Source organism: Scyliorhinus canicula, chromosome 7, assembly GCF_902713615.1.
Source record: "Scyliorhinus canicula chromosome 7, sScyCan1.1, whole genome shotgun sequence".
Lineage (NCBI taxonomy): Eukaryota > Metazoa > Chordata > Chondrichthyes > Carcharhiniformes > Scyliorhinidae > Scyliorhinus > Scyliorhinus canicula.
In genome coordinates this window covers 46,622,621-46,646,842 of record NC_052152.1, presented here as the reverse complement: position 1 = coordinate 46,646,842, position 24,222 = coordinate 46,622,621, and the positions used below count along the sequence as shown (strand labels likewise).

Below are 24,222 nucleotides of genomic sequence, written 5' to 3'. Positions count from 1 at the left end.
CTCAACACCTTAGTCACCGCCGGCTTCCTACCCGTCCGGGACTTGGATTGATCCAATGGCGGATCCAGTACCATGTTGAAGTCCCCCCCCCCATGATCAGGCCCCCCACCTCCAGGTCCGGAATGCGGCCCAACATACGCCGCATATACGCCGCATAAACCCCGCATCGTCCCTATTTGGGGCGTAAACATTCACCAACGCCACCCGCTCCCCCTGCAGCTTACCACTCACCATCACATATCTCCCGCCACTGTCAGCCACCACATTTAACACCTCAAACGACACCTTCTTCCCCACCAGGATCGCCACCTCCTTACTCTTCTCATCGAGCCCTGAGTGAAATACTTGGCCCACCCATCCCTACCTCAGCCGAACCTGGTCCACCACTCTCAGGTGTGTCTCATGGAGCATGGCCCCATCCGCCTTCAGCCCCTTCAGGTGCGCAAATACCCGGGCACATTTGACCGGCCCATTCAGCCCCCTCACATTCCAGGTTATCAGCCGGATCAGATGGCTCCCTGCCCCCCTCCCCTGCCGATTAGCCATACCCCATCCCTTGCCCACCACCGGCCAGCGTCCCCCGCTCTGCCAGTTTCCCACGGCGGCAACTCCCCCCCACCAGTACCCCCTGCGTCCTCCAGCTCCTTCCTGACCGTTTCAGCAGCAACCCGGTACCCCCCCCCCCCCCCCACCCACCCAAGGCTAGGATCCCTCCTAGCCGCGCCCCTCCCTCCATAGCACTCCCGTGAGCCAGCTAACTTCTGCTGACCCCGGCGACTCCCGCCCTACCTCCAACTCCTCCCCACGTGGGACTACCCCTCCCCCATCGTGCCCATCAACGGGTCCTACCACCCCCCCCCCCCCCCCGGCTCTTGCGCGGGAAACAAAAACAGCCAGCGACGACCCGCGCTTCTCAGCCCCGCCCCCACCATCACCCAGTGCGGGAAACCCGCAGAAAGCCCGCGCTTTCGCCCTGCCCGGCCCCGCCTCCTCTAGGGCAACTCCCATTGTCAGTCCCCCCCACCAGCTCCCCGAACTCCCCGTTTACCCCCCTGCCCGAACCCGTCCACCCGACCCCTGCAGAAAAACCCATACAGAAAAGACAAATCAACATCACCCCACCCACCCTAAGGCCAACCCACATCTTACATTGAACCAAGGGAATACAAATACAGTATTATACAGCATCTCCCATCTTAGACCCTCAGTTTGAGTCCAATTTCTTGGCCTGCACAAAGGCCCATGCCTCCTCCGGGGACTCAAAATAATGGTGCCGATCCTTATAGGTGACCCACAGACGCGCCGGCTGCAACATGCCGAACTTCACACTCCGTCTATGGAGCACCGCCTTCGTCCGGTTAAACCCGGCCCTCCGCCTCGCCACCTCCGCACTCCAGTCCTGGAAGATCCGCACCTCCGTGTTCTCCCACTTGCTGCTCCGTTCCTTCTTGGCCCACCGGAGCACACACTCACGATCCACGAACAGATGAAACCGCACCAACACCGCCCGCGGCGGCTCGTTCGGCTTGGGCCTCCTAGCCAGAATTCTGTGGGCCCCCTCTAACTCCAGGGGCCCCTGGAAGGACCCAGCCCCCATCAGCGAGTTTAACATAACCGCCACATAGGCCGCCAGGTCCGACCCCTCCATCCCCTCCGTGAGGCCCAGGATCCGCAAATTCTTCCTCCTCGACCGGTTGTCCAGCTCCTCGAACCGCTCTTGCCATCTTTTATGGAGCGCCTCGTGCATCTCCACCTTCCCTGCGACGGCCACGGCCTCATCCTCCCTTTCGGAGGCCTGCTTCTGCAGCTCCCGGATCGCAGCCCCCTGGGCTGTCTGGGTCTCCATCAGCTCCCTGGTGGTTACCTTCAACGACTCCAGCAGCTCCAACTTAAGCTCCTGGAAGCAGCGCAGCAGAGTCGCCTGCTGCTCCTGAGCCCACTGCCTCCAGTCCTCTGGGTCTCTGCCGGCATTTCAGGGGTACTTTCTCCGTTTTTCTCCTTACCCCACTCCTGGTCCGGACCATAGGACAGTAGGGGTCGACTCCTGTCCTCTTCCCACGTCGGGATTTGCCGACACAGCTCCGTTGGGGGCCCTGAAAAGAGCCCCAAAGTCAGTTTTCAGCGGGAGCTGCCGAATGTACGGCTTAGCTCCGCATTGCCGCCACCGGAAGTCCTTCTGCGAGGGTTTCCTACGGGTGCACCTGTTTCCTCCCACAGTCCAAAGATGTGCAGGTTAAATGGATTGACCATGCTAAATTGCCCCCTTAGTGTCTAACGGTTATGTGGGCTCACTGGATAACGGGAATAGGGTGGAGGTATGGGCTTAGGTAAGGTGCTCTTTCAAGGATCGGTGTAGACTTGATGGGCCGAATGGCCTCCTTCTACACGGTAAATTCTATGATGCTATGATTCGCCGGATTCGCGATTGACACTCAGGAGGCTGACAAGCTACAGCCGCATAGACACACTTCCCTCTCCACATGCACCATCCCAGCAAAGAAGTTGGCAACGAGGAGAGCAGCACCTCATTTTACGGACGCCGAGTCAAGATCCTCCTGGACGTGCTGGAGGAGAGGCGGGCGACCTTATATCCCAGCCCGGGAAGGAGGCTACCAGCCGCCACCGTTTGCCATGTCTTGGCGCAGGTGGCAGAGGCGGTCAGCGCCACCAGGAACATCTTCCGAACCGACCTGCAGTGCAGGAAAAAACTGCACGACCTCCTCAGGGCACCCAGGGTGAGTATACAGCACTGTGCTCTAAGCACTAACCCCGTCCCACACACCCGTAACCCCACCCCTACCCGGAGGACGGCCGAACCCTCACCACGGCCCTGGTCATTGAGGCCACCAGCTACTCTGCCTTGGGCTACACGCGTCGGACTGACTAACACTGTAGTTTTCTGTTCCACACATAACTGCTGGGAGCAGGAGAAAAGTGGAGGGGGCCTTCGAACCTGCAGCCCCTGATTATGGCTGAGCAGAGGGCCCGAGACGTGATCGGCGGCCCAGAGGAAAAGGAGGTTGCCGGGGTGGAGATCAGCCGCAGGCGAGAAAGTGAGACCCCGCTGAGTTGCGGTTCCCCATGTCATGTGTGTCAAACCCCTCAACACCACCTCAATCCTCACACTACCCTTACCCCGACACCACCCTCACCTCCCCGCTCGGCCCGCGATCTAATCCTGCGTCTTGTCTTGTATCTTGCATGACCTGCTGGTGATGTGGCGTGTCCATCTGGTGTCCCCCACCCCCAGCTAATGCTACAGCCTGAGCCCCCCATGTGCCGACCAGTGATGAGCCGAGCTGCATGGATGGCAGCCGTCAACAAGAGACCCGAGATACCACGGAGCCCGAGTCCTGGGATGACGCTGATTCCTGTTACAGCTGACACCAACACCCTCCACCATCCCAGAGACACTTACCTCGGTTAGGCACTTTAGTGAAGAGGTTCTTGGGACACTATCTGATGCGCACCACACAGCTGTTCCGGTCCATCAGGTGGAAGTAGCAACATGCGAGGGGGCAGATGATTGGAGGATGGACCGACTCCAGGAACTAGCTACTGTCCAGATGGTTTCAGGGCTTCTGGAACAGACATCTCATCTATAGTGAAGATACAGTCTCAGAGCCAGGGACTACATGAGGGGATGTCGGTGAGCATCCAGCACCTGCAGGATGTAGGAGCAGGAGATGGTGCCGACCATGTGTGCCAGCCAGGCCAACACTGCACGGGTGGCATCCGCGGTGGAGACGTAGGGACGAGGGTTTTGGCAATGGATCAGCATGTCCAAGGCCTGGGGCATTCTGTGCAGGCGCAAGCCGAGGCCCAGGACAAGGCTGCCGACTCACAGGCAGCCATCTGCCAGAGCCACCTGAAAATTGCAGTGGCGCTCCTCAGTGTGGCCCAGTCACAGCGGACCATGGCTGGGTGCGTCGACGAAAGTGCCCAGGTGCTGGCCAACGTGGCGCAGACACAGAGGGAGGTGGCGCAGTCACAGGCTGATGTGACACAGGCCCAGAATGTTAAGGAATGGGTTCAGAGACATTGTAATTAGATGTCTCATTTATCTTAAGTATCCAATAATTGACACTGATATGTAAAGAGGCTTCAGGTGTAAAACTCTATGTAGAGTTTTGTACATAGTGTGTTAAAGCAAAATAAAGATGTTTGTGAAACGGAGCAGAAATCTTGACTCTATACAACAGCAGCCAAAGGCTAAATTTGGTAGAAGAGGATGGTTGCTGTGAAATGTGAAGGGTTGAAAAATGCAACTTTTCCAGACTCAACAAAGGAGTGAGTGAGAAGAGAAAACAAAAAAATATATATATATAAAGATGGCTGAACCGAGGCTAAAGATGGCATGGTATGACTATCCACCATTATTTTCTGAAAGGGGATCGTACGACCAATGGAGAAGTGTAGTTGTTATGTGGACTAAGGTAACTGCCTGGGAAAGAGGAATCAAGGTATGGCATTGGCTCTTTCTCTACCTTATGAGAGTAAAATCCGAAGTAAAGTGTTTTCTGAGCTGGAATTTAAACAATTAGACGCAGAAGAAGGTCTGGAGACTCTATTACATTTTATGGATAAGATTTATCAAAGAGATTAATTGTTAAGTGCATATGAAGCCTGGTCGGAATTTGGTAGATTCCGGAAAACAGAGGATATCTCTATTGAGGACTATATAATGGAATTTAGCAGACGATACAGAAGGCTGCACAAACACCGCCTGGAATTTCCACAGTCTGTGTTGTGCTAGAGTGACTAACATGGATAGGCTCCTGGTTTTGACAGGAGTTAAGTTTGCGGATAATGATACCTTATTCGATCAGATGATAGAGGCCTTAAAGAAGTTTCTGGGGAAACATTCAATTCCTATGGCTCTTGTGACACAAATGGGTCAGTCAGCAATGAGGACAGAAACCCATTTAAAACCAATAATAGGAAGAGGGACATGTAGAATGGAAATAGGAAAATGAACCCCAGAAATGATACATCGATGTTTTCGGTGTGACTCTCAATACCATTATGCTTTCAACTATCTAACACATTATAATAGAGTGTTTGAAACTACACAAGACATGGAAGAGGAAAAAGATAATGACCAGAAAGAAGGCATTGTCCTATTAACAAGCAGTTTTACTCTGGTAATGAGAGTGTTGGTTTCAGAATCCTTCAATTGTGCTGTATTGGATAGTGGCTGCACATCTACTGTGTGTGGAATTGACTGGTTAAATGTTACCTGCACTCTTTGAATGCTGAAAATCATAGCAAGGTTAAGGAATTTGAAAGTTCCACAAGTTTCAGGTTTGGTTGTGATAATACTCTGAAGTCGCTGAAAAGAGTGGTGATCCCTTGCAATATTGCCAGAGTGAATCATTTCACCAGCACGGATGTTGTGTTAAATGAGATACCTCATTTGGGAAGCCCGGTAGCACATGTGCATAGCACTGTAGCTTCACAGCGCCGGGGTCCCAGGTTCGATTCCCCACTGGGTCACTGTCTGTGCGGCGTCTGCACGTTCTCCCCGTGTCTGCATGGGTTTCCTCCGAGTGCTCCGGTTTCCTCCCACAGTCCAAAGACATGCAGGTTAGGTGGATTAACCATGATAAATTGCCCTTAATGGCCAAACAAAGGGTTAGGAGGGGTTATTGGGTTACAGGGATAGGGTGGAAGTGGGTCGGTGTAGACTCGATGGGCCGAATGGCCTCCTTCTGCACTGTATGTTCTATGTACTCTATGTACCTTTGCTTCTGAGCAGACCGTTGATGAAGAAAACACACATGAAACTGGATATGGAACAGGATAAGGCAACAGTTTTTGGAGAGACGGTGATCTTACAATACTATTGTATTCCATTACTTATAAATAATATTTTAGGTGCAGTTGTTGAGGATGTGTTATTGGCAGTTGGAAATGGGTCTTTAGCTGATAAAAATCTTATTGTATTAAAACAGCATAGGGAATTTGCGCACCCATCTGCCCGGAGGCTGGAAATTTTATTAAAGGATGCAGGGGTAAGGGATGAAGACTATACTAAGCTGATAGAACAGGTTAGTGATCACTGTGAGGTTTGTAGGAAGTACAGAAGGACACAATCATGACCGATAAGAACCCTACATTTGGCCAGGGATTTTAACGACATTGTGCCATGGACCTTAAGATCTGGGATAAAGCTAACAATATATTTATTTTTCATTTTGTAGATTTAGCAACCAGATTTAGTCAATCAAATATTGTACGAAGTAAAGAAAGGAGAGTAATTCTGGATCAAATAGTGGAAAAATGGATAGGGACAATAATGGGCCCCTTGGCAAAATTCCTTACAGACAATGGGGGAGAATTTGCTAATGATGAGTTTAGGGATACGTGTGAAAATGTGAATATCGCAGTTATGAATACAGCTGCGGAAAGCCCAATTAGTATTGGTGTGAAAGAAACCATGCTGTAATTGATAACATGCTCTGGAAAATTTTGGCAGATTTTAGACCAAATTGCAAGTTAAATTCAACTTTAGCATATTCATAGAATTTACAGTGCAGAAGGAGACCATTCGGCCCATCGAGTCTGCACCGGCTCTTGGAAAGAGCATCCTGCCCAAGCCCACACCTCCACCCTATCCCCATAACCCAGTAAGCTCACCCGACACTAAGGGCAATTTTGGACACTAAGGGCAATTTAACATGGCCAGTCCACCTAACCTGCACATCTTTGGACTGTGGGAGGAAACCGGAGCACCCGGAGGAAACCCATGCACACACGGAAAGCCATTGTGCTAACCACTATGCTACCGTGCTGCCCATGGACAGTACATGCAAAGAATTCATTGCAGATGGTTGGGGGTTATAGTCCCTATCAATTATTGTTTGGTAGAAATCCTAAAATTGCATCCATTTTGGATGACCAGCCTCCAGCTTGGGAAGGGACTACAATTAGCTCTGCCTTTGCTGGGCATTTAAATGCCATTACATAGCAGTCTAAAAGCTTTTTTGGAAGCAGAAGTATCTGAAAGAATTCACAGAGCTTTAAGGCATAACGTACGGCCATCAGATACCGTTTTTCATCAAGGAGGCATAGTATAATAGAGAGACAATTTTAATGAATGGAAAGGCCCAGGAAAGATCATGGGCGGGATTCTCCTGCACCCGGCGGGACTGGGGGTCCCGGCGGGACGGAGTGGCGTGAACCACTCCGGCATCGGGCCGTCAGGGCTAGGCCGGCGCCGGAGTGGTTTGCGCCCCGCCGGCTGGCGTGAAAGGCCTTTGGCGCCGCTCCAGCCGGGGCCGAAGGGACTCCGCCGGCTGGCGCAGGTCCACGCATGCGCGGGAGCGTCAGACGTCATCCCCACGCATGCGCAGGGAGGAGTTTACCTTCGCGCCGGTCATCGCGGACGCCTACACAGATCGGTTTGCCCCGATCACGGGCCAGGCCACCGTGGGGGTACCCCCGGGGTCAGATCGCCCGGAGCCCGCCCGTGCTGCCAGGTCCCGCTGGTAAGGGACCTCGTCCAATTTACGCCGGCGGGACCTGCATAGACGGAGTGGGGCTTCGGCCCATCGCAGGTTGGAGAATCGCCGGGGGGGGGGGGCGCTAAAAGTGGCCGCCAACCGGTGCGGCACGATTCCCGCCTCCGCCGAATCTCCGGCGCCAGAGAATTCGGCATCTGGCGGGGGCGGGATTCACACCGCCCCCCCGACGGTTCTCCGACCCGGTGGGGGGTCTGAGAATCCCGCCCCATAGGTATAGATGAAAAAACAATTATTTTGCAACATGGTAATCAGACTGTTAGGGTACATTCATCAAAAATGGTGGATACAGATTACAAATTTTCAAATTTAGACAGAGCAGACAGACAGGAACCAGGGTCATCTGGTACACTTGTGTTACAGAACTATGAGGACCAGTTAACTGATACAGACAGGGTTTCAGTAGAGGAGCACAATACTTCTGATGAATTAGAACAGGCCATTTTTCCGCAAGGATAACTGCCAAAAGTTCTACAAAAGTGGCATACTTGCCTGAAGGATCCAGTCAATGGAAGGACGCTCCTGGAAAGTATAAACACTGGTTGAATGTACAGCATTCAGGGGAGGGTGTCAAGACAATGGATTGGGAACAAGAAGTTCAAAAATGGAGGGCACAGAAACGCAGTGCCAGTTCAGATAGGACATCGGATAGTGAACAGGTTTACAGGGAACTATTGAAAGGACATCCCACAGCAGAAGGGAAAGATCAAACAGTAGCAGTGTAAAACGAGATAGCAGGCGGGATAGGGGACATCATTTGCCAAGGTCTCAGAACATGGGTAAGACTATGAATGCTACTAGGAGTAGAAGCCCACATGCACGTGAGATTTTGGTGGCTTCCAATGAATTAGATGAAAAAGTTATCAAGGTGCCAAACAGCAAGAGCTGCATAGTTGGAGTGAATTTGGGGTATACACAGAATAACCGGATAGGGGATAAAGAGTTCTATCCCACAGATGGATTTGCACGGAAAAGGTTCTTCCAGATGGCAAAGGCAACTTAGAAGTAGAGGATTTAAGGGTAGATTCACCTACGGCAGGAAATGTTATTTTGTTGCTTTCTTAGCCACAAAGGCATGGGAATGCAAATCTATAGATATAAAAGCTGCCTTTTACAGAGGCATCAGCTTCAGAGAGACATTTTTCTCTGTCCTCCTAAAGAGGCAGCCAACACAAAAGGATTACTAGGGAAGTTGACCAAATGTGTATATGGATTAAATTATGCATCTAGAGTCTGGTATTTTTTGATACGGTACGGTCAGTTTTATTAAAGTTAGGCCATTGCCAGTTGAAAGCAGATCCGGCAATGTTTTACTGGCACTATAAAGGAAATCTTTCTGGCATCGTTATGATGCATGTCGATGATTTTCTGTGGGGTGGGACGAGTGATTTTGAAGCTATTGTAATCTCGGGTTTGAGGAAAGAATTCAGGATTGGAAGTCAGGCTTCCAGTGCATTTAAATATATTGGACTGGAAATCGAACAGACTAAGTTAGGAGCAACTTTACACCAGCACTTTTATTTGGAGAGCATCAGCCCAATAGCAATTAGTCGTGTTCAGGTCTCACAAAAAGATGCAGTGGTTTCAAAGATGGAAAAAGAGAAACTGTCAAGTTTAATTGAGCAACTAAATTGGTTAGGTAGACTAGACCGGACATTAGTTTTGATGTCTTAGAGCTGAGTACAAAAATGAATAATCCTAAAGTGGAAGACATAATAAGAGCAAATAAAGCATTGGTCAAACTAAAAATGCATGAGTGTGTTTTGAGGTTCCCTGTTTTAGGTGACCTCAGGCACTTGAAAATCATAGTTTATATTGATGCGTCCTATGCAAATTTATGTGATAGGGTTTCAAGCGCAGGAGGTTTTATAATTTTCCTTTTGGGGAACAATGGTAAATGTGGCCTTCTTGTATGGGAAACAAAGAAAATGAGGAGAGTGGTCAAAAGCACTTTGGCTGTTGAGACGTTAAGCCTTGTAGAGGCAGTGGATATGGCCTTTTATATATCTCAGATATTGACAGACATTTTGGGATTAGGGGATTTGGGTAACATACCCATTGAGTGTCATATTGACAAAAAATCCCTGTGGGAAAATGTGCACTCTACAAAAAGTATCAATGAGAAAAGGTTAAGGATAGATATCGCAAGTTTGAAGCAAATGTTGGATAGAGGTGAGTTGCAAAAATTAATGGGTTGATAGCTACCAATTGTCCGATTGTTTTGCAAAAGGAGGGGCTAGTTCACAGAAACTTGGATATTGTTAATGAAGGGCGCTTGTTTCTGTGACTTTTTTTTTCCCCAAAACAAAATGGAAAAAAGAGGGGCGGGGGGCGGGCGGGATTGCGTGTGTTTTTGAGTTTCTTGCAATTTTGTTTTCACCAAATTATTTTGTTTTCTCCAAGGAAGGGGAGACTGTTAAGGAATGGGTCAAGAGACATTCTAATTGATGTCTCATTTATCTTAAGCATCCAATAATTGACACTGATATGTAAAGAGGCTTCAGGTGGCCTTTGGGGATGTGATGTTGTGATGGAGTTTTGTACAGAGTGTGTTAAAGGAAAATATAGGTGTTTGTGAAAAGGAGCAGAAATGTTGACTCTTTACACAACAGCAGCCAAAGGCTAACGCAGTCAAAGAGTGATGTGATGCAGTCCCAGTTGGCCATGCTGCAAGTCCTGGAGGATCACAAGCGTACAGCCCCAGGTTGAAACCAGAGCGGTCCTCCAGGACTGGCAGCATCTGGTAGTGGGGAAGCCACAAGGGGATAGCTACGCACGCAACCCTGTCCCATGGAATAGTCCGGAGGCCACTAGGCACCCCGAGGGAGGAGGAAGTGATGGGACTCGTGTTGGTGACTCCCACAGGGGAGGTGCCAGAACACCACAGCACCTCGGACTCTTTCCTCTCCCTCCCCTTCTGCCCCTGATGTATCACACAGGCAGTGGGCAGAACAAGACGGCACCACACCACCTGGGACACTCGAGGAGCAGCCGGGCCCATCCAGGTCCAGTCGCCCCAGAAGACCCCATCAAACAGGGATGCAGATCACAGGGTGGGAATCACAGCAGGCTACCTCCACTCATGCTGTACTGTGTGGGGAAATATCTAGATGTAGCTGTTAGGACTTGTAAGGCCAGAAAGTTAAGTTGGCACGGGTGCAGGGCACAGTTTGGTTATAGGGGCTGGGGCACGTATCTGTGCATATTTGCGCACATTAAACACTTCCATAGAACTGTTACAACATGCCTGGGTGCTCTGTCAGATGGGTGTGAGGGGTAGGCTGGTCTGGAGAGGAGGCGTGGTGGGAGGGGGCTGGCGGTGAATGGGTGGACGTAGACATTGAGGGCTCTCCACCCTCTCCTCGACCGTCCTCACCACCGTCACCCTAGGGATCTGATGGGACCATGCGATGGAATGACCAGCTTACATGCAGGGATCACCCAGGTGGACGTGGAAAGTGCTACCATGGACAGGATTCAGATGTTGTCATACTGTGTGGAGCACCAGAGCTCATCACAGAGTGGGTTGTCATATTCCTCCATCCCATGGACCAGACCCAGTGTTACTACCTGCCAACCGAGGGCCTACACCCTGTAGTGCGACGGGTAAATATCCCGGAGGGGGTTACAGACAGGGGGCAGTAGAGAGGGGAGGGGGGTGGGTATGAAGGTGGGATGCGGTGTGCATACCCCTGGCCAGTTCGCCCCCCACCCATCTCATTTGGTGAACCTGGAGGCAATCAGAGCATCCCATCCGCGTTGGCCCAGGTGCACACATTGTGCGGCCTCATGCTCCTGGACGGACTAGGCCTGGCCTTCAACCTCCTCCTCTAGTATGTCGCCCGTCTGCTGCGCAATGTCGTGGAGGACGCAGCAGTCCACCACGATGCGGGAACCCTCTCAGCATCGTACTGGAGGGTCCATCCAAAGCGGTCCATACACCTGAACCGCATCTTCAGGAGTTCAAAGTACCCCTCGATCACGCCCCTGGTCCCTGCATGGGCATCGTTGTAGCAGGTCTCGGCATAGGACTGCAGCCTCCAGAGAGGCGTCATCAGCCACCACCACAGTGGATAAACCCTGTCGTCCAGGAGTCAACCCCCCCCCCCCCCCCCCCCCCCCCAAGCCGGGGGAAGCGTCTCGAACATGTCAGGAGCCGTTGATGTGTCAGGATGACGACATGGTGCACACTGCCTGGGTATCAGGCGCAGACATGCATGATGCGCAGCTGATCGACACATATCAGCTGCACGTTCATCGAGTGGAAACCCTTTTGGTTTGTGTAAAGTGTCCTGTCATCTGCAAGTACTCGATGGGGGACATGCAGCCCATCCATCACCCCCTCTGCCCGGGCATAATAGTAGGCTCGGTCCACATTGAAATGGATATATTCTGTCGTATGGGACGGCATGGATCCACCTGTGCACCAAGGTCTGTGAGATTCCAGATAAGACCCCACCTGGTGCCTGGAAGGAGCCCGTGGCATAAAAGCTCAAAGCGACCTTTACCTTAATGGCCACCGGGAGCAAGTGTCCTTCCCCCATTCCCCACAGTGCCAGGTATGCCATGATCTGACAGATATGTCGCACTGTCCCGCTACTGAGCCAGTCTTCAATGGCATGCCCGGTCCGGCAGGTCCTCGAACAACAGGCACTGCCGGTACACCCAAAGCCTCATGCAGTACCTCCTTTGCTCCTCCTCCTCCTGGGCCTGTTGGGAGGCTGGCTCTCCGTCCTGAGCAGCTGCCTCTTGTTCCTCTGGGGCAGGCTCCACTGCTGCAGCTTCCTCCTCCTCGAGCAATGGCAGCTTGTACAGCTGCAGTGCATCCCCCAGGGCTGTGGCGACTAGGAGGAAGGTACGCCTCTCCGTGTCCTACCTCCTCGCTCTCCCTCATCAGCCACAACGCCGGTTTCATGATTTTTAAAAGCACAAGTGAACCGCGCCATTGGGAATTCGGCCCATTGGAAGCGCAGAATCACGGACGACCTGAAGAATACCGGGTCAGGTCCACTAATGATATGCCAACGGCGTTTACTATACGCGCCTTCCAGAATGCATTGACACCGCTGTCAAGGCAACTTAGAATTGCAATTTGGCACGAAACCTGCGCCCGCCGCGATTTCAGTGTCGGAACCAATTCTCCGCCCAATCACATTTTCCGATTTCAGCTTCAGCCGACAGAGAATCCCACCCAGCATGTTGGGCATTTGGAGGGGGTGGGTGTGGGGGGCTTTGAAGTTGGTGTATTTTTTTGATGTGGGTGAGGGGGTTCTGGTAGGTGCTGCCAGGCTAGCAAAAGCAATGTTGGCAAGTGAACAGAAGTATGGGCAAGTTTCGATGGGCCTGGAAATTGTGAATGGGAGGGGATGGGGACGATGCTGGGTGACAAGTTTTCAAGAGGAGAGATTTTCTCGGAAGAGGGAGGGTGGGAGATGGTGACTGGCGCCGGGGCTGGGTCTCGCCTGCCAGGCATGGCCTGGGGAAATGGTCATGGCTGGTGGGAAGGGCTGGGGCCAGTGAGAGACCCTCGATCAGAGTGGTGACGTCGAATGTGCGAGGGTTGGAGGGACCTGTGAGGAGAGCGCAAGTTTTCCCGCACTTGACAGGCCTGAAAGCGGACGTGGTGCTGTGACAGGAGATCCACCTGTGGGAAAAGGACCAGAAGAGGCTGAGGAAGGGCTGGGTGAGCCAGGTGTTTCATTCGGGTTTTGACAGCAGGGCCCGGGGGGGGGGGGGGGGGGGGGGGGGGGGCGATACTGGTGATTAAGTGGGTGAGGTTCCAGGTGGAAAAGGTGGTGGCGGACCAGGGGGACAGGTGCATCATAGTGACTGATGCGTTGGAAGGGAGGCTTGTAGTGCTGGTTAGCGTGTATGTCCCAAACTGGAACGACGCTGGGTTTGTGAGGAAAGTGTTAGCAGCCATACCGGATTTGGATACTCAGCAGTTGATATTGGGAAGGAACTGGAGTATAATGTTGGACCCTTCGGGGGTGGGCAAAGGTGTTTTCCGCGTTCATTAAGGAGATGGGAGGCGTGGACCCGTGGAGATTTTTACATCCACGGGATAGGGAGTATTAGTTATTTACGCAGGTACACAAGGTAAATAATAATCTTTTCATTGTCATAAGTAGGCTTACATTAACACTGCAATGAGGTTACTGTGAAAAGCCCCTAGTCGCCACACTCCGGCACCTCTTCGGGTACATCAGAGGGAGAATTCTGAATTCTCAGCCAGTACGGGAATTGAACCCATGCTACTGGCCTTGTTCTGCATTGCAAACCAGCTGTCCAGCCCACTGAGCTAAACCAGCCCTCTATACTCAAGGATCAACATTTTCTTGGTGGGGAAGGCACTGCTAGCTGGGGTGAAGAAGGCAGAGATTGTAATACTGGACCATGCTCTGCACTGGGTGGTTGTGTCCTAGGACTTTTGCACTAAAATGGAGAAGGTGATTGAGGAGCATGTGGAGTTTAATCAAAATGGGGAGATCTCGCCGTCGGTGGTCTGGGAGGCATTGAAGGCGGTAGTGAGGTTGAGGTAATTTCATTTAAGGCTAAGGTGGATAGGGAGGCGCAGAGGAACATCAGCAGCTGATAGAGGAGATTTTGGCGGCAATTTCAACAGCACTTTGAGGTGAGGGCAGGCTCGAGGCTGATGCCAATAAGGGGAACCATGTGTTTGAGCCAGGGACGATGGATGCAACGTTCCGGGGATGGGAGGAGAGAGGGGTGAAAGAGTTGAAGGATCTGTTTTTGGAGGGGCCGTTGACAAGCTTGGAGGAGCTGGGAGTGAAGTTTGGGGTCCAATGTGAAAAAGGCTTCAGGCATATGCAGGTGCGGAACTTCGCAAGAAAAATCTACCCGAACTTTCTGGTTGCACTGGCCTTCTCACTTTTGGAGAAGATGCTGTCGGGGGGAGGGCGGTTTATGGTCGGATCATGGAGGAGGATAAGGTGTCCATGGAAAGGACTAAGGTCAAGTGGAAGGAAGAGTTGGAAATGGTGTTGGAGGAGGGATTATGGTCCGAAGTGCTGCAAAGGATCAATGCTTCAATCTCGTGTGTGAGGCAGCGGTTGATACAATTAAACATGGTGGACAGGGCGAACTTAATGAGGCGGAGGAAAGTCTGCTAATGGCAGTCCCCAGAGAGAACAAAAGATATGAAAGGCCCATCTTATCTACCTTTCCTTTCTCTTTCTCCTCTTTGCTTCCCCCTTCCCCTCCCCCACATTTACAGTTCACCCTCTGATGTTAGTTTCTCTGCTGTTTGGCCTTTCACATCTTTTGTCCTCTCTGGGGACTGCCATTAGCACTCTCTCTCCTTGGTTTCTGTGGCCATTTGCACCCGGTTTCCCTGGGTTTCTGTGGCAATGACTCATCTTTCATTCTCACTCCACAATATAAATATTTCCCACTTTCTCTGACTGCTAGCTTTGACAAAGAGTCATCGGACTCGAAATGTTAGCTCTTTTCTCTCCCTACAGATGCTGCCAGACCTGCTGAGATTTTCCAGCATTTTCTCTTTGGTTTCAGATTCCAGCATCCGCAGTAATTTACTTTTATCCAGTATATTTGGAGCATTGTAAGAAGCCTCAAGGAGGAAAATAATTAGTACAGGAATGCCTGAAGACTGATCTGAATCCACAGTGTGGTATCTCTCCACAGGCTAACGCTCATGCAAGAATAATGTTCTGGCCTCATATATTGTGTCCCCAGCATGAGATTGTTCTTTTGGATGCAGTGAGATGTCACTCTCAATCATGGATGTGAGCCTATGAATCAGGTCACCTTTGTGAGTGCAGAGAGAGCTTCAGGAGCACCAATGTCTGATCATTGACAAGCACTCGTGACCCAGCCTTCGTGTGGAGCTTCCCAAGTTCATGTACATTGCCTTGGCATCTGGGTGGCAGAGAGCCCAGTAAACGTCAACACTGCATTTAGGCGATACTTACTAACTTTATTAATAATAATGCACACATCAGATGTACTGGTACTTCACTTTGATCCCATTTGAGGCCTCCGCTTTTTCATTCCAGTAGTATGACATACACAGGGGGCGGAATTCTCCGACCCCCCCCGGGAATCGGCGGGGGCGGCAATCGCGCCGCGCCAGTCGGCAGGCCCCCCACGGCGATTCTCCGGTCCACAATGGGCCGAAGTCCCGCCGCTGACAGGCCGTTCCCACCGACAGGAATCAAAGCACGTCTGGTGGTAGCGCGGGCGGGCGCCGGGGTCCTCGGGGGGGGGGGGGGGGGTGCGGGGTGATCTGGCCCCGGAAGGGGTGCCCCAGGGTGGCCTGGCCCGCATTCGGGGCCCACCGATCGGCGGGCAAGCCTGTGCCGTGGGGGCACTCTTTTTCTTCCTCCCCGCCATGGCCTTCACCATGGCGGGCGCGGAAGAGAACCCCCTCCGTTGCGCATGCGCTGGTATGACGTCAGCAGCCGCTGACGCACCGGCGCATGTGCGGACTTCCGCCGGACGGCAAAGGCCGCCTGGCGGGGCGCCAAAGGCCGTTCGCGCGGCCGGCAGAGCGGGAGCCACTCCGGCGCGGGCCTAGCCCCTAAAGGTGCGTAATTCTCCGCATCTTTGGGGAGGCCCGACGCCGGAGTGGTTCACGCCACTCCGTCCCGCTGGGACCCCCCGCCAGGTAGGGGAGAATCCTGGCCAGGGATACTGACGCTATGACAATCGGATAATCACATCGCGAGAACTAGCCCAGGGATCATGTCATGCCGTGCTAGCCAGACCTTCAGGTCCAAAGCTGCATCCTTCCATTTAATAGTCCAGCATCAGGAGCCCAGACACACACCTCTAATCTCACTTAGCCACGGCAGACTAGCAGACATTTCAGGACCATGTGCTAGTTGGGTCCATGGCTCTGCATCACCCAGGTGAAGAGTGGGACCTGGGTAATGTCTAGCTGTCCACGTGGTCATGACATCACATTACAGACCGTCTTGACCACCTAAGGTCCTTGACTATTGAAATGTTACCCACAGTAAATCCTTACATGGAGGCCATTGAAGGATGCACCAAGTTAAGTTTACTTCATTGCAAATTACCATTAAAATCTGGAAGATCCATATAAATCAGCCTTCAGTGCAGCAGTATCAGGAGAATAACTAAACTAAAAAATCTATACTTAGTCAAAAATGATATGATCCTCTGAACAGGTTTCAGATATGCATAACGCAACCACTAAGTTAATAGAGAAAGAAGCTTTGCTCATGTTGCTGCTGTGGACAGAGGGGCAACGTGCTATAATGAGATGGTATGATATATTATGGGCGGGATTCTCTGTCCCGCCGCACTGGATTTCTGGTGCAGCGGGCCCCAGGGATTCTCCATCTCGCTGGTTGGCCAATGGGTTTTTCCCATTGTGGGCAACCCCACACCGTCAGGAAATCCCTGGGCTGCCAGCGAAGTGGAGAATCCCAAGAGCGGAAAATCTAGCCCCACAGATCTGAAGCACACAAAGGGAGATAATTCAGTATGAAGGGTACCTGTTGCACGTGTGGAGCCTCAGAGCATTACATTGGATACAAGAGCCATTCACTAGATGAGAAGTTTAGATAAACAAGATATTTTTACAGATGTGAAAATTATATACAGTGGGTGAACACCCATGCCACCTTTGTGTTCTCAATATTTCTTAATTTTCCTTATCCTGTTGCAACATCTTGGGCGCAAATTCTCTGCTCCCCACGCGGCCTGGGAGAATCGCGGGAGGGCCCCCCGACATTTTTTACGCCCCCCTGGCTCCCTCCCGCAATTCTCCCTCCACCCCCACTCAGAAAAATTGCCGCTCGCCTTTTTATTACGGCGAACGCCGATTCTCCGAGTCCGAGCGGCCGGCCCTTCACGCCCGTTTCACGACGGCGGCAAACACACCTGGTCCCTGCATTCATGAAACGGGCGCCAGATGCCCGTTTGGGGCATCTAGGGGCCCGATTGGGACGGGAGCACCACGACTGTGCTCGGGAGGGGACAGGCCCATGATCGGTGCCCACCGATGGCCACCGCGCATGCGCGGGTTCATGCCGTCTGCGCGATGGTCATCCGCGCATGCGCGGGTTTGAACCGGCAACCTGCGCATGCGCGGATGACTTCACATTCTCGGCGTGACGAGGTCGCTGCCGAGAAAGACGGAGGCCCGCTCCTAGCCCCCCGGGTGGGGGTGAATTAGGTGCAGGGAGCGGGCTCCGAGGCCATCGTGAACCTCGGCCGGGTTCACGACGGCCTTCACGAATTTGGCCCCCTGCGGAGAATTCCGCCCCTTGTTGCTCTCGATATGTGCAACAGAGGTGGAAGCAGCCTGCAGACTGCTATGCCATGTTGTCTGTGATGACCTTGGTGTGCACCCTTTGGAGGGCTGAATCCTGGAGGGCTCCATTTCCTTTGGGTCTCCTGCTGCAGACCCTCCTTGGCCTGAGCAGCTGGAGTTCCTGGGGTCATAGGCTGAGGGGACTTGGAGCAGTTGGACACCCCAAGAGAGTCTGGTTGATTCTTCTTCTATGACTGCCTAAGAGCCCCCACCCAACTCTTTGAGGAGAAGGTGCTCCTGGAGGGAAATACCCTCTTGCATAGCTACTGAGCATCTTAATACGTCAATACCACAACATCAGACAGAACATGGATGGACTCCTCCATCCTCTGTTCAAATATCCTGACAGCCTCTGACAAGCTGTCTGCTCTGTCCTGTCTGCCTTTGGAGCTATGGGCTGACTCCAGAGGCCCAGCATCAGTCCTGGATTCTGCAGGATCCTGGCCTCCTGCAGCCCTAAGAGTGTTGGTGACCTTGACTGTCACTGCCTCTGCCTGCTGTGGACCCAAATCTGTGCCGTGCTGACCAGATGGTGACCCCCAAATGGCCACAACTACGTCCCACTAGGTATGTGTCTCTGTGCTGTTGGGGGTACAGGTGAATGCAGTGACTGCTCAATATTTAGTTGGTCCTCAGGATCTTCATCTGAGCTGGCGATTCATCTCTTTTCTTGCTTATCTTGCAATAGAAATAATTAGTGATTAGCTGGATAGTCACTTACATTAAAGAGCACTCACAGTTTAGGCAGTTGGATGGAGATCAGTAGGCAGGATCTCACTCGTTTGTTGGGAATCGCCGATCTCGCCTTCGGCACCAGAACTATCCTTCTAGCCAGCTGTGCTGTCTGCTTCTGAAAGGTGGTGAGTAGACTGCGCTCCAGCATCCCACCTCCAGTCCGGGAATTCTCCCTGTTATCATGTGCGGTCCTGCCCTGTATAAAGACAGATGGGCAGACTGTGAGCAGGACGGATGCCAAAGCAAATGATGAGCATGCCTGCCTTCTGTGGATGCTGAGTGGATCTACATAGGGGGTTGAAGACATGACCTGTGCAGGATGTGACAAGAAATTAAGATGATAAAAGTGTGTGTGAGAGAATCAGTGGTGATGTTGCATGTGCTGGCAGTGTGTGAGATTCTTGTGGATTGTAACCCTGCGAATGCCTGATGGCCTCGTGAGAATGTCAGTTGAGATTGAGGAGAAGGTTGATTTACCTGGCAGAGCGGATGAGATCATTCATCCACTTCCTGCACTGGATAGCGATCCTCTTCTGAAAAGCACAGGCACTGCCACACTGGCAATCTCCTTCCCAAGCCATAGTAGTGAGCTTCTTGGACCTCTGGCTTCAATCACAGGGTTAAAGGATCTCCTGCTGATCCTGGACTGCCTGGAAGAATACCGCCAGTGCCTTATTGCTGAACATCGGGACACAGCACTTGTCTCTCCTCAGGCCCATCCCGGTGCTTTCCACGATAAATCCTGGTCTGCAGAGTGAATATGAATGTGGGTGCCATTTAATTACGGCCCCATAAATATGAGGCAGCGAGGTGATGGCGGGGCCGATGAATTCAGACCTGCCACGAGATGCAATGTGCTGCTCGTTCATGCATATGTAATGACATAAAAAGCAGAGCGGATGAGATCATTCATCCACTTCCTGCACTGGATAGCGATCCATTTGGTTGCCGACTTTCCGTCCACCACTGCATTTAGGGTGGAATTCTCTATTTTTGAGATAGTGTGGCGGTGGGTGGTGGGCTGGCAAGAATTGTGGGAGCTCACAACAAATTCTGCACTTGAAACCTTATTCGTTATACACAGGCGAGTTCCCTTCTGAATTCATCCGCCCAGGTCCCAGCACCATAGTTAATGCCAGTCTAGCACTTCAATCACTCTCTCCAGCCTACCTTTCTTCACCAGACTGTACAGGATGTCAGCAACCCAGAGGACAAAGGCTGGCAGCTTAAAGAAAAGTCTGTTCTCGATTCAATCACCATCTCTCCGAGCCCATCACCCGCGAGGCATCTATGCCTAACTCGGACTTCTGCCACCGCATCTGGAGTCTTTGTGCATTCCATTCCAGTATATCTCTTTGATCCCTTGTTTGTGAACTTTTCATGCAGCATTGTTGGGGTCCAGCTTCCCTTTCTTTGGTCTTCCCATTGCCTTCCATTGTTTGTCATCTTCATCCACCTCCTTGCCCCTCTGCCTGCCATCCTGAGCTCTCCTCCTTCCCCCCCCCCCCACTCTTTTTGCACAGCCCTCCTGCCAGATTGCCCCCTCTTGTCTTCATCAGGTCACCCACCCCCTTATCTTGCATTCTATCACCTGGTTGAATTTCAGACCTTTGTTGCGATGAATGCATGAGTCACGCAGCGCAGTGTGGGCCAGATAATTACTGGTCTATGACACCGGGAGAAGGAGATCCCTGTACTCCCCACTCCCAACCACTGTACTCATCAGACTGACATGAGAGGGTCCATGGCACCAGCAGCACAGTACTGTCCATGAAGACCAGCTTAGCATGGGATGAACAGCAGAAATCGGTCTACCCTGGCAGAGTCTATTCAGTGCATCAGGAGCAGTGCAGCACTGGCTTTATTGAACTCACTCAGTGAGGGCAAAATCCAGATGCGTCTCATGAGATCTCGTTGGATCTCGTGAGGCGTTCCGAGCATTGCTAATCTCGTGAGAACAACCCCTTCGCTTCGACGAGCTGGGCTCATTTAAATATGCATTCACCAGATTCTCTGGGCTCCTGGGAACTAAAGGCCTCCCCAGTGGGGCATCGACCGGGTGCCATTTAGTACTGGTCCACAAAAAATGTACACCAGGTGTAACGGCACCATGGGGTTTCCCAGGCTATTGGATATGCCTGGGTGTTCAGAGACAGGACAGGGTGGCACCCTGGCTCTCCCTCTGCACCCAGGCATCTTGGCACTGCAAGGGGGTTCACTGATAAGGGGGTCCTCAGGCACCTGCACAGGGCAACCCGTGGCCCGATCTGCAACGCAGCAAAAATGCCACCTGGGCAGCTTGGCAATGCCAAGCTGGCACCCAGGTGCCATTATGTTCAGAGGCAAGAACCTGGCGGCCTCCGATCCCCTGGGGAATTCCCATGAGGGCCGATCCATTTGGTCTCCGTTTGTGGAGACCAGCACTGAATGGCGCTCACCCGAGGTCTCCAAGGCAAGGGAGTTCGATCCCACGCTCATGGTAGATCATGGGAATGCATATTTGCTAAAACGTGATCCCCCACAATGCGATTCACATTGCAACATCGCGCAAGATCGGTTTGGATCTCGCGAGATGTGGCGAACCAGGTAGATCCCAGAAGAGGGATCTCCGTTATCTACCGGTTGTGTTGCGACACACTGCCTTTCGGACGTAAAGCAACCGGTAGATCCCGTCCCCTAAATTTCAAACTCATCCTTGTTTACAAATCCCTCTCTGTGCTTATTCCCTGCATCTGTAACTTCTTCCCTTCTCACCCCCCAAGATATCTGGACCAATTCTGATCTCATGTGCATTCCCAATCTTAATAGCTCCACCATTGATGACAACTGCTGAGGCCTAGAGGTGTGAATTCCTTCCCTAAACATTTCTGCCTCTGTACCCCTCTTTCCTCCTAGAAGATGCTCCTTCAGATTTGCCTCTTTGACCAAGTTTATGGTTATCTGCTCAAATTTTGTTTGAAAGCACTCCTTCGACACATCTCGGGACATTTACAATGTTAAAGGTACTTTGTAAATGCAAGATATAAGATTTAAGAATGACAAAAGAGGAGGGAGAATAGGAATGAGTGTATTAAGAGAAATAAAGGGAAAGATTAAATTAATAAAGAAAAAAGACAAATGAAAAGTAGGAAGAAAAATTAAAAATATATTTTGGTAATGACTCTGAAAAATGTACTTCATGCAGGAATGGGACTCACCGGTTTAAATTATTCTTTTTCTGAGCCTGACAGGTTGATTGGCATTGCACTTAGAAACATTGCATTGTTACAATGGTACAAGGCCCTAACTTTCTGCAGTGTGTTTAATGTACCTCTTAAAATTAACAGGGAGAAGGCGGCACGGTGGCACAGTGGTTAGCACTGCTGCCTCACAGCGTCGAGGACCCGGGTTTGATCCTGGCCCTGGGTCACTGTCCGTGTGGAGTTTGCACATTCTCTTTGTGTCTGCGTATGTCTCACCCTCAGAACCGAAAGATGTGCAGAGTTGGTGGATTGGCCAAGCTAAGTTGCCCCTGAAATAGGAAAGAAAAATAACAGGGAGGTTGTGGATGAGCTGTAATTTTCATGAGAGTAATGGCAGAGCGGTGTGGGTTGATGCGCATTTCACAGGATATCTCTTCTTGCCACAAGTTTGTGAGCATTTTTATTTATTTTTTTGATTTGATTTGATTTATTGTCACATGTACAGTGAAAAGTATTTTTCTGCGGCCGAGGGAACACAGTAGCCAAAAAAGTAATCAACAGAGAACATTGACAAATGGTACATCTACAAACAGTGATTGGTTACAGTGCGGAACAAGGGCCAAACAAAGCAAATACATGAGCAAGAGCAGCATAGGGCATTGTGAATAGTGTTCTTACAGGGAACAGATCAGTCCGAGGGGGAGTCATTGAGGAGTCTCGTAGCTGTGGGGAAGAAGCTGTCTGAATGTGCGAGTCTTCAGATTTCTGTACCTTCTGCCTGGTGGAAGGGTCTGGAAGAAGGCAATGCCTGGGTGGGAGGGGTCTCTGATAATGCTCTCTGCCTTCCTGAGGCAGCCGGAGATGTAAAAAGAATCAATGTGCGGGTGTCAAGCTTGTGTGATGCGTTGGGCTGAGTTATCTTAATAATGGCAAGCACCATTATACTCACCATTATTTTGTCTGCAAATTCTGGGCCAAGAAGTATGATGAAAATCAAGAAAATAACAAGATTGCCCCAGTCCCTCATCTAAAGCAGGTAGTTTAGCTATTTGGGAAGAGCACTGGAAAAACAAAGATGGAAGAAAAATAATTGACAACAAAGTGTACGGTTAAAATGTTGTAGTTTTTCACTCGGTCTGATGTTGGTATTTGAAATAAAACAATAATATAATTGGACTATGGCATCTTCCATGTCTAGAATATGCTATTATTTTCAAAAACAATTCCAGTTTAAATTTATTTTGTCCAGGCTTCTTATCGTATAACCTTTTTTTTTCATTAAAGGGTGAAAACTCGACCTGTCAAAATGGCTCCTGGGTACCAGGTTAACCTTGTCATTCAGCTGGTCTGGATGGATGGAGAGCCACCTCAACAAATCACATGCCTAGCAGTAAGCTCTGCCTTTGGCCTGTAAGTAACACAATCATGAAATAAGAGTGCGATAAATGAGTATAAACATTCACTGGCAGGAATCCAGATCTTCAGCCAAGCTTTCAAACAAGTGCTTTACTCATTCACACACAATAAAAAGGGATATCCAGGTGGTTAGCTCTTTGTTTATTCAATTATTTTTCTTTAATTTTTTACAAATATATAACTATTGTCAAGAATGTATGAACAAATACATATCTGCATGAAACTTCATCAGTATTAAATGCTTTACAAGTTAAATTGAAACGTTTATGTAGTGGGTGATATTTAAAAACATGGATTTAAATTTACATTAATATGTCTGACTGAATCAAATCTTTACAAAATCTTGATTTGTTTGTGACTTTGCTCTATACTTCAAATGTTTTCAGGATTACAACTTAATTTATATAATAATTCTGCATCATTTGAATTGATACGTTTTTGATATAGTATAGGCCACTGGTTGTGGTTGTATGGGTTCAGAAGAATTGGACAATCGGAGACAGATTTGGATACGTTTCACTCGCCTTCAGTCCATGGATTTTTTCAACTGGCTGTATTTTGTCTGTAGACATATTGCATATGTGCCGTACCTTATTAAAACCAGAATTCATACAAAATGTTAAATGAATACATGATACAATTGTCTGGCTTTGGTACTGGGATTGTATTTTTTCCCTACAATGTCAATTTTGATTGATTGTAATTAAAAATTCCAAGCGTTCATGGTCTTAAAAAGAAAATAATTTGGATTTTCCCCAGGGATTTGAACATATAATTAAGGCTGACACTTAAGTGCAATATTGAGGGAGCACTGCACTGTAGAGGACGCAATCTTTTGTATGAGACATTAAACCATCTGTCTTCTCAGGTGGATGGCAAAACACTATAGCACTATTTTGAAGAAACATAGGCTGGATGCTCCATACTGTCCCTGCCAATATATATCCCTCAGCCAATATAATTAAAAACCAGATTATCTGGTCATTATCACATTGCTGTCTATCGATGTTTGATATGTGAAATATGGCTGATTTGGCTGCCA

The 24,222-nt window shown here is 50.4% G+C and overlaps 1 protein-coding gene across 6 annotated transcripts in view; it reads left to right on the top strand.

The window, feature by feature from the left end:
- The window catches only part of stxbp5l (syntaxin binding protein 5-like), a 721,261-nt gene that overhangs the window by 497,462 nt on the left and 199,577 nt on the right, over positions 1–24,222 (top strand). For all 6 annotated transcript variants that reach the window (XM_038801940.1, XM_038801939.1, XM_038801935.1 and 3 more), the window contains exon 17: positions 23,049–23,174. In XM_038801940.1, coding sequence (XP_038657868.1) covers positions 23,049–23,174 — 126 coding nt within the window. The remainder of the gene's footprint in view (positions 1–23,048; positions 23,175–24,222) is intronic.